Genomic DNA, 10,969 nt, shown 5'->3' on the forward strand with positions numbered 1-10,969 from the left:
TAAAAGACCAAGTCCATATTATGGCAAGAACAGCTCAAATAAGCAAAGAAAAATGACATTGAAAATGACATTGACTGACATGAATGTCAGTCAATCCGTAACATTTCAAGAACTTTGAAAGTTTCTTCAAGTGCAGTTGCAAAAACCATCAAGCGCTATGATGAAACTGGCTCTCATGAGGACTGCCACAGGAATGGAAGACTTTTTGACCAAGAAGGAGAGTAATGGAGTGCTGCATCAGATGACCTGGCCTCAACAATCACCCGACCTCAACACAATTGAGATGGTTTGGGATGAGTCGCACCGCAGAGTGAAGGAAAAGCAGCCAACAAGTGCTCAGCATATGTGGGAACTCCTTCAAGACTGTTGGAAAAGCATTCCAGGTGAAGCTGGTTGAGAGAATGCCAAGAGTGTGCAAAGCTGTCATCAAGGCAAAGGGTGGCTGCTTTGAAGAATCTCAAATATAAAATATATTTTGATTTGTTTAACACTTTTTTGGTTACTACATGATTCCATATGTGTTATTTCATAGTTTTGATGTCTCACTATTATTCTACAATGTAGAAAATAGCACAAATAAAGAAAAACCCTTGAATGTGTACAGTTTTGAGAATGACACAAGTATTGGTCTTCACAAAGTTCGCTGCTTCAGTGTTATGAGATATTTTTGTCAGATGTTACTATGGTATACTGAAGTATAATTACAAGCATTCCATAAGTGTCAAAGGCTTTTATTGACAATTACATTAAGTTTATGCAAAGAGTCAATATTTGCAGTGTTGACCCTTCTTTTTCAAAACCTCTGCAATCCGCCCTGGCATGCTGTCAATTCACTTTTGGGCCACATCCTGACAGATGCTTGGAGTTTGTCAGAATTTGTGGGTTTTTGTTTGTCCACCCGCCTCTTGAGGATCAACCATAAGTTCTCAATGGGATTAAGGTCTGGGGAGTTTCCTGGCCATGGACCCAAAATGTCGATGTTTTGGTCCCCGAGCCACTTAGTTATCACTTTTGCCTTATGGCAAGGTGCTCCATCATGCTGGAAAAGGCATGATGGAGCGCTTGCTGGACTTTCTTGGGCGCCCTGATGCCTTCTTCACAACAATTGAACCTTTCCCCTTGAAGTTCTTGACGATCCGATAAATGGTTGATTTAGGTGCAATCTTACTAGTGGCAATATCCTTGCCTGTGAAGCCCTTTTTGTGCAAAGCAATGATGACGGCACGTGTTTCCTTGCAGGTAACCATGGTTAACAGAGGAAGAACAATGATTTCAAGCACCACCCTCCTTTTTAATGCTTCCAATCTGTTTTTCTAACTCAATTAGCATGACAGAGTGATCTCCAGCCTTGTCCTCGTCAACACTCTTACCTGTGTTAACGAGAGAATCACTGACATGATGTCAGCTGGTCCTTTTGTGGCAGGGCTGAAATGCAGTGGATATGTATTTTGGGGATTAAGTTCATTTTCATGGCAAAGAGGGACCTTGCAATTAATTGCAATTCATCTGATCACTCTTCATGACATTCTGGAGTATATGCAAATTGCCATCATCAAAACTGAGGCAGCAGACTTTGTGAAAATTAGGATTTGTGTCATTCTCAAAACTTTTGACCACGACTGTAGGTGTGTCCAAACTTTTGACTGGTACTGTATATTTTTTTGCATTCTTCTCTAAGGTCCAAACACTGATCTTTCCAATAATTATTTGATATGCTAAAACAGGATACAATGGTAAGAAAATTAAGAAAATATGTCAATCATACTATGTAAACATTTCCCTCACTAACTTCCCTCAAGATATTTTGTAATGTTATACTATATGCTATGATTCCTAATATGTACCATTAGCCATGACTCTATTCACTAACATGGAGCTCTGAATTACGCCATCTGAATACATATAAATAGACGTTGCATCATGCCTTTGCTACATGTACAAAGAACTAGATGAAAAAGAACATACTGTCTTGAAAGGACAATAATTAATGAGTTGGTGTCATGGAAAAAATTACCCATCACTATCAGACAAATATATATGGCTGCAAAGCTTCAGGCATATCTCTCTTATTCAGAAGGCCTCCTTTTTAGACAGCGAGTCAAGGATGTGAAAGTATTTGCATAGTGCAGTGAGGAAAACCTACTACTACACCCACAAAGCTTCAGCTACTAGATATAGGACTCCAACTCCTAGATATGGGACAGAATAGAGAAGCAAAGGGACAGAGACATTCAAGGTTATTCTCCCAGTGAGACTGACCATAGGACGCTCTGTCGATTAGCCCCCCACCCTTAATCCCCCACAATCCTCTCCTAAAGCTAATGACTACAAAAGCTGCTGGATCAGCGAGATGATACGATTCTTCTGGAAGGTTCTGAACTACTGGTGAACTGTGATATTCTCAAGTCCACTTTTAATTCCAAACCTCCTGCTCCTGCAGTGGGGTAGAATGAATGATGAATGGGCCAAAACCTTCTCCACCGTGACCATCCCTGGTTTTGGGCCATTTCCACCCTCTTGCCATACGTTTTAACCTCCATTTTGTGTCTTGTCGTGTGAGGCAAAGGGTTCATTCATCTGACTCGTATCTGGAAATTAAATATGGGAAACGTTAGCAAAAAAGGTTGTTAGACAGGAACTGCAAACAATCATCATTCAGCAGAAGATGAATTAATCAATCCGTCTATCATTCATGATAATTTCTTATAATAATCAACCGACTCACTTTGAAAGGCGTTTCCTGATGTCCTTGATCTGCTCGTTCTTCTTGGTGAGGATCTCCTTCATGTTGCGGTAGGCAGACGTCTGCTGGAACTTCCTATCCAGCTCCTACACACACACACACACACACACACACACACACACACACACACACACACACACACACACACACACACACACACACACACACACACACACACAACAGGGTTGCATGATAACCTCTTATTGGCAAATATAGCGGATATAATTGGGTCCATAGCTCTTGAGCCAAATGCTTACTTGAGACACTTCACCTAAGTTCACCCAATCTTCCATTGATTGCCATCAATGCATGATTTCTATGAAAGGTACCAGTATGGGGTAGAGGGACGTACCTTCTCTGCTAGGGCCAGCTGTTCCTGTACCCTGAGCAGGTCGTGTTTGGCAGAGACCAGGTTGTCCTGCAGGTCTCTCTGGGAGGCAGCATTGACACTCAGGGACTTCTGGTAGTCCTCCTGCAGTGCTGCCACCGTGTCCTCGAGACTAGTGATCTCCTGAGAACGGGTGGCCATCTTGGGGAAAGAAACACAGCACTTCAGTGGGTGGACTTTTAGGCTACGTCCCAAATGGCACCCTTTTCCCTATACATTGCAGAGCCCTATGGGAATAGGGAGCCATTTGGGATGCACCCTTAGATGGACATGTATTCAACACACAAAACATAGTGTCGGATTGATACATACCAGTTGTTTTCCATGAAAGCAAACAAAATAATAGTAATTGTTCAGAAAAAAATACGACAAAAGCTTCAACACATCATAAATACAAGGGGTCAACTTAGTTAAAAGGCAAAAATACTACAATGCACAAATCAAAATAGGAAGGAAACAGGAAATACTACTGAGTGAAAAGTAAAGTGCAATAGTCATCTTATGTTCCTTTGGCCCAGGTTTGTCTGTTATATTGTTAATCCATGACCTTATAGTGCTACAGTACCTGCTGTTCCCCCTGGACCTTCTGCAGGTCTTTGAGAGCCCTCTCTGCCTTGGTCTTCTCATCCAACACACCCATGGCCTGAAACACAATCAGTATACTGCAAGATACTTCATAAAAGTGATACCAACATTGATCATTCAATTAGCAAGGTCAGGTGTAGGTTAGATGAAAACATGAGCACAAAATATGATGAAAGTTACAAGAAGTAGAGTGCATTTCAGTAAGAATAACAAAATAGGAAAAATCCCAAGGGGGGGGGGGGGTGAATACTTCCGCAAGCCACTGTACCTGGGTTTCCAAAGTCCGGAGCCTGCCTTTGAGCTTATCGTTTTCCTCTTGTAGCCTGGATATCTCCTGATGAAAAACCAATGTCATGTAACAATTACGCATGAGTCTCATACAATGACCTGGTGTTAATTCTGCTAACTCTATATTACCACAGGAGAGTTGAGTTCTTTACCTTGTTGAGAAGTTCAGATACCCCCCCACCTTCATTCAGCGGTGCTAACTTGGGCTTGCTAATTTCCTGGTTAGTCTAGGTAAGGAAGCAAGGCATGTTTCAAGTTTCAAATTACATTTTCACGTGCATAAGTACAGTGAAATGCATTTCTTGCAAGCTCTTTCCCAACAATGCAGTAATCAATATCAGTAGTACTATAAAATGAAGTAAAGTAGAGCACATACTCTCCCATCAATAAATGGCATGTATGCATGATTTCAGCCGTCAATGACCTTGATATCATGGACTTAAAACATTCACTTAAAAACAAAGTGAAACACACGAGTTGTTGTTGGTGAATTGTTCGGCCTCAAGTGAAAACCCACACCTCGACAAGCCTGAAGTGTGGATTTCATAGAATTGTTTTGCATTGGGGGTGGGTGTGAAGCGCTAGAAGAGATGTTACTATCAGAGGGCTGATGACCACACTGTTGTTCTTTATCTATGGTCACATCGTGTGGTCTGCAGTTTCCAATTGTGATACGATTCAAGTGCTGTGTATCAAATCAACTCAAATTGTATTTGTCACATGCACAGAATACAACAGGTGTAGACCTTACAGTGAAATGCTTACTTACAAGCCCTTAACTAACAATGCAGTTTTTTCATGTAAGTGCAATAACTCAGCTTTACCAGTATGAATAAACATGTAATAAATTCACACTTATTTTCAATGCGTGATTTCAGCTGTCAATGACTTTGATAACATCGACTTAAAACATTAACTTATAAACTAAGTGAAACTTAGTAGTTGTTGTTGTTGTTCAGCCTCAAGTGAAAACCCACACCTCCACAAGCCTGAAGTCTGGATTTCATAGAAATGTGTTGCATGGGTGTGAAGTGATAGAAATGTTTTGCATGGGGTGGGCGTGAAGTGCTAGAAGAGATGTTCCTATCAGAGGGCTGATGACTACAAATTGTTGATTTTCTATGGTCACATTGTGTGGTCTGCAGTTTCCAATTGTGATACGATTCAAGTGCTGTGTATTTAAAGTAAGTGCAATAATTCAGCTTAACCAGTATGAATAAACATGTAATAAATTCATGCTTATTTTTATATAGGGGAAATGGTTGCATAAAAGTCTAAGTGGTTGGGCTTTACAGTTAGCACTCACCTTATTTAGGTTTTTAAATTCAGTCTTCTCAAACTCCGCCACTTGCTCTAACAACTCTCTGCAGATAATTAAAATAAAAAAGGGGGAGAGAAAAAGAAAGACTAAAAATTATGACATGTAAATTAGACAATTAGCACATTTATGGCTTAATTAATTTTTTTGTCATTTAGCAGACACTCTTATCCAGAGTGACTTACAGTAGTGAATGCATACATTTTCCATACTGGTTCCCCGTGGGAATCGAACCCACAACCCTGGCATTGCAAGCGCCATGTTCTACCAACTGAGCCACACAGGACCCCATGTGGGATACAAACAAAGCAGAGTAATGACAGAATGTTTGATATCATACAGTGAGTGTCAGTGTACTGACTTGTTGGCCTATTACAGCTACATGTTTCATTATGAAATTGATGTATAACATATTGCAAAACATTTGACGTCAAGTATAGCGGAGCAGCCAACTGATAGTTAAGTATCTTTAAGAAAAATAAAACACACTTGTCCTCCTGAAGACAGTTTAACATGAAATGCTTGTGGAGAACAAAGCACCTACACGCTTACTGCATATGTGGTTTGAAAAAGCTGCAGAACGCACGTAGATATGTGGCTACTAGGGGCGTATTCCCTGCTTCTGACGCCCTACTAACAGCCACACAGGATTGGGGCCTACCTAACACTTTCAAGGGCTTGGTTATCTTATCAAGTGACTGTAGGCGTACTACAAACTCAACAAAAACAATCTACAAAAGCACAGGCCTTGTTTTTTTTATGTTTTGTTTTTGTTTGACTGGTGTCAGTGTAATAAAGGTCAAATGGAGTTTAAGCTCCGTTAGCTAATATTCTCAATTCAGCAGATGTTAGTTGTTAGATGTCAAATACAAACAAAGACCTGCTAGCAGTGCCATAACTCAAATAGAATCCATATGGGCTCATGGCTTTTGTTGCACAGTAGTCATTCTAGTCCCTTGGAGTGAATTGTGCAGCATTATATAGCTCATCCCCTCACACTCATGCACCAACCTCGCAACTACAGTATATTCACAGCCACAGTATAGGCAAATCAAAGTATTGTCTGTAAAGTACAAAAATGGTCTCTCTCGGTCAATTTGCCATGTAACCACAGCATTCTACCGTGCTGATGGACTGCCAGCTTTTCAATATCAAAAAGTTGGGGCTGTAAAAGGAATGGCTTTCCCCCCCTCTCTAAAAGACACATTAACACAGTCCATGGGCCTGGAATTGTCCTCCACATCACAGAGCTATGCTATACATTTCACAGTGGCATGTTCCTGTGCCCCAGTAACAAGTTCAGATCCATCCACAGAGTGGGGGAGTGAGTGAGTGTGAGGGAAAAGTCCTTAGCCTCATCCTCCCATTTCATCTTATTGGTGGGGAAAAGAGGGAATGGAGTGCGGGAAACTGTTACCTGATAATCCATTACGTAATTGCTCCAAAAGCCCTAAATCAGAGTTTAGATTTCGGAAGGGAGGCATTGAGATTAATTGCGCGACCAGCTAGTTGCCAACGTTTCACTGCTGACCCGACTGTATTGTTCCCTGTTATATCTTTAGCAACTCTGGTCTGAGGCACCATGATGAATGATCCTGTGGTAAATTCAGCGTGATAAAAGGGAATGCGCTAATACGTTTTTTGGCACAGTGTCAGTATGCCCTCGAGGGGCAAAGTAAAAATGTGACAACACCTCCCCATGAGATATATAGCCGTTTTTAACGGTAGCGAACATTCCCACATCTCTCTGTGTCCAGGCTTGTTATTAAGCACTGCTGTAAGACATTCTTGGCAGCCATGCTTAGTAACCCTGGATGCAACAGGGACCTTTCATTGGCAGTTTTTTCTACACATTTTGTTTTGTCTCCACGTAGCCTAGTACATTTACATTTTCTTAATGGCATTAATTTGGACAAAAGTAGCTGCCAAAATACAGAAATTTACATGTTAACTTTTTAAAAAATTCACTACACTGCATGTGGAGAAAAGCAAACTTCCTGACAATATATGCCAGGCAAGGCAGGCATCATCAACCCAAACAAACATCACCTAGGTATCGTATCATATGAACTACTCCACCCGCACAGGTCACACAAGCTGTGGTTGGATCTGGCTACATTTCAGTGAGAGTAAGAAACCACAGAAATGGAAAAGCAGGGTACCATTCGCATAAGAATGAGTGGCTCGGCAATGACCTCAGTGCCTTGCATACACAGTGCACATGAAAAACACTGAAGGAAGTGGCTTCTGCTTTGAATGCGGGGGGGGGGGGGCTCACTGCTCAAACACTTGATACATACATAATAAGTGGCTCTACTGACAGGCTACACACAGAGGCATGTTGGGGTTAAAAGGTTGCTTCCCACCTGAGTTTCACCCTGTTATTAACCCTTGAAATCCCATATACCTTCACACACTGCCTAATTCTCAGTACTACCTACTGCTATTTTTTATTATTTAACCTTTATTTAACTAGGCAAGTCAGTTAAGAACAAATTCTTATTTACAATGACGGCCTACACCGGCCAAATCCGGATGACGCTGGGCTAATTGTGTGCCGCCCTATGGGACTCCCAATCACGGCCGGTTGTGATACAGCCTGGAATCGAACCAGGGGGTCTGTAGTGACGCCTCAAGCACTGAGATTTACATTTACATTTACATTTTAGTCATTTACTTACCCAGAGCGACTTACAGTTAATGCATACATTATTTATTTTTTCATACCCCCTGTGGGAATTGAACCCACAACCCTGGCGTTGCAAACGCCATGCTCTATCAACTGAGCTACATCCCTGCCGGCCATTCCCTCCCCTACCCTGGACGACGCTGGGCCAATTGCGCACCGCCCCATTGGTCTCCCGGTCGCGGCCGGCTATGACAGAGCCTGGATTCGAACCAGGATCTCTAGTGGCACAGCTAGCACTGCGATGCAGTGCCTTAGACCACTGCGCCACTCGGGAGTCTATCATGTACTTCCATCTGTTTTAAATCTGAAAGTGGGCCTCAGCCTGCCCTCGCAGCCACCCCTCATCCCACCTCCAAGCCATCCCACCCCTCCTCACAGCCACCCCACAGCCCACCTGTTCTCCAGCTCCGAGATGTCAGTCTGCAGATGGAGGTAGAACTTCTCTGCCTGGGAGAAGAGCTGCCGGAGCAGCAGCACGTTGGTGTGGGCTGTGTTGATGAGCTCTGTCTCCACCTCTCCTCGCACCACTAGCTGCAGCCCGTCCAGCATGTCCCGCACCTCGTCCACCGTGAAGGTCTCATCCACTAGCCTAGAATAGAATAGAATAACTTGATTTCCCCGTGGGGGAACTTCTTTTAAAGAGAAAAACAATAATACACAAATACCATAAAATGCAGTCCTAAAAAGACGGACTTGCATTCCTCCGACCAACATTGTTGGCTAGCTGTGATTAAAAAAATTATACAATTGTGTGACACAACACCTGCTGTCTTTGAGGTCCTCAAAGCAGGAGTCAATGGTCTTGAGTCTGATGGCCCTCTTGGAGCGTGCAAAGCGCATGTAGTTGATCGCCTCATTCTGATGGCCTTTATTGAAACCAAACTCAGCCTTCAAGGAGAGACAAGGAGGAACAGGGTCAATGAATCTGCAGGTAAGTAACGTTAACTAGAATATCTAATCAGTGGCAGTGGCCCTCTTGATTGATTCACTATAGATTTGTTCCTTAGCTAACGTTAACTGCCTAGTTATTGTCTCAAGCACAACATCGAACAAGGCAATGGAGGGGTCCTCCTATTCAATAAATGTACAGTACTGCAAGGTTATCTGGCTGCAATCACTAAACTATTATATGGATGGATGGCTAGCTAACCAGCAAAGAGCGCTGCGTTGTCATGGAAACATCATACCATGTAACTTCTAGCTAGGCAGCAAACGTTAGCGAGCCTAGTTGTTGGCTAGCTAGCTAACGTTTACGATTTGAATTCATATTCAGCACTTCGCTAGCTACTAAACTAGCTAACGTTAGTTAACTATCCGTGCAGTAGACCGCATCGATTACAGTGATTGGTCGAGCACTCGCTAGACTAATGGCAAAGCAACAGCCCTTGCTAAATCCACATCAGCAAACTGTCCATACCATGTTGCTAGCTTAGCCAAATATACTGCTGGATAGGCTACTGGGCTCGTTTGAGTGGTAAGGCGAACTTAACCGACTGTCGACGAGAGTCGATGAGTGAAGTCGAGGTAGGTGCATATGCGACAGTCGAAAGTCGGACACTGATGTGGTTTTGTGAACAGTAAGGCTCAGTGCCATATGGCAGTGTTGCCATTGTTGATAAACTGTGTTATTTATCATGTCGAAATAAACATGTCGCCAACCCCCATATCCCACACTCACAAACTGGAAATATGTGTGTACATTCAATTGTTGAGAGAGCCTCAAATATCACATACATTTCACTTGTACATATCCACTGTATACATGAATTGTAGCAAAGTGGGTTCCTGTTTCAGTCATGTCTTTGGTCACGTTCGCGTGGGTCTAACAAAAACACCCTAATGATTGGTTGAGCCTCCCACAATGAAGGCGATGGCTGCAGCATGAAGTTGGCTAAGAGCACCTGCAGAAACTTGCAGTCAAAAGTTAATAACCTTTAATCACATGATTTTCATGCAGTTGACATGTAGGCGCACGTCGGACAATTTTTATCCCTATAATGCAACACACTTTGAAAGGCGGTGACCATTGACAAAAGTGATCCGCTCGAACGTGCCCACTAGTAACTGCTCCTTGTTCTATCTGTGGCTAAACGTTACTAGTAGCTTACAGTACTGTTAGCTACTATAACTAGCTAGCAAGCTGTCTGCCAACATTTGGCTAATGTTACTCACCATTGTGACGGCAAACACCGAACTCATTTACTGCTAAATTGTAGGTTAACTGGCTAGGCCACAATGCACAAACTAACAGGTACAGTACGACTTATATGTATTTATTTATAGTGATATCTGAGAAGATTATCTAATAACGTTATCAGCGAGCCCTGCTTTTCAGTGCAGAGTGGAGATTCTTGGATACGGAACAGCGTCATTGCTTTGGTAACCACGGGGACCTTCTTCTTCGTCTTCTTCTTCTGTGGGGTTTATCGGCGGTTGGCATCCAACATTATGGTGCATTACCGCTACATACTGTACTGGAGTGTGAGACAGGGAGAATCTAAATCCTACCTGCCAGCCCCGTTTCTCTTAAAAAAGATAACAAAATGTTTGAGACTGTATCTAATTACGTTCTACTCAGTATACTCTTTAAACTCATTTCCTGTAGCCCCTTCTCCCTCATACTGGTTCTCAGCCTCTCTCTTTCCCCCTCATACTGTCCACACTGTATCAGTCCATGCTCCACTGTCTGTGTTTCCTGGCAATAATCACACTTTCCTGTTGGATGCTTTCCTATCACATTTAAAGTCTTATTCAACCGGCTGTGTCCCACCCTTAATCTTGTAAAAAATAGCCTCCTCTCTTCTGTCTCTTCCTGCCGTCGTCCCCTCCCCGACTTTCCTCTGTACTTGGAAAAAATGCCTGCCCTTAGTATCTCTATTCCACTGCTCCTACCATCTCTGCACCAACACTGTCCATATCAGTAATTTTTTCCTCTGCCTTGCTCATTGAAACTACAAC

At 42.6% G+C, this 10,969-nt stretch overlaps 1 protein-coding gene across 1 annotated transcript; it reads right to left on the minus strand.

Annotated features, from left to right (window-relative positions):
- Nucleotides 1-2,437: 2,437 nt before the first annotated feature.
- On the minus strand, nt 2,438-10,335 carry LOC311149129 (leucine zipper transcription factor-like protein 1). The gene is made up of 10 exons (XM_084186223.1): nt 10,184-10,335; nt 8,775-8,899; nt 8,406-8,600; nt 5,311-5,368; nt 4,157-4,231; nt 3,985-4,050; nt 3,697-3,774; nt 3,096-3,272; nt 2,726-2,829; nt 2,438-2,588 (listed from the first exon to the last, which is right to left on the minus strand). Exons 1-10 carry the CDS (start codon nt 10,208-10,210, stop codon nt 2,570-2,572), a joined length of 924 nt encoding a protein of 307 aa, XP_084042349.1. The 5' UTR covers nt 10,211-10,335; the 3' UTR covers nt 2,438-2,569.
- Between the last annotated feature and the right edge of the window lie 634 nt (nt 10,336-10,969).

This window comes from Coregonus lavaretus (assembly GCF_964263955.1).
Source record: "Coregonus lavaretus genome assembly, chromosome: 2".
NCBI classification, from domain to species: Eukaryota; Metazoa; Chordata; class Actinopteri; order Salmoniformes; family Salmonidae; genus Coregonus; species Coregonus lavaretus.

What these genes read in the sequence shown, in the direction of transcription:
- LOC311149129 (XM_084186223.1), bottom strand. Translation starts at nt 10,210, where the DNA reads ATGAGTTCGGTGTTTGCCGTCACAATG. An exon ending in CGGTGTTTGCCGTCACAATG is followed by an intron (nt 8,900 to 10,183) that starts GTGAGTAACATT and finishes CTCTCCTTGAAG; the next exon opens with GCTGAGTTTGGTTTCAATAA. An exon ending in GAGGACCTCAAAGACAGCAG is followed by an intron (nt 8,601 to 8,774) that starts GTGTTGTGTCAC and finishes ATTCTATTCTAG; the next exon opens with GCTAGTGGATGAGACCTTCA.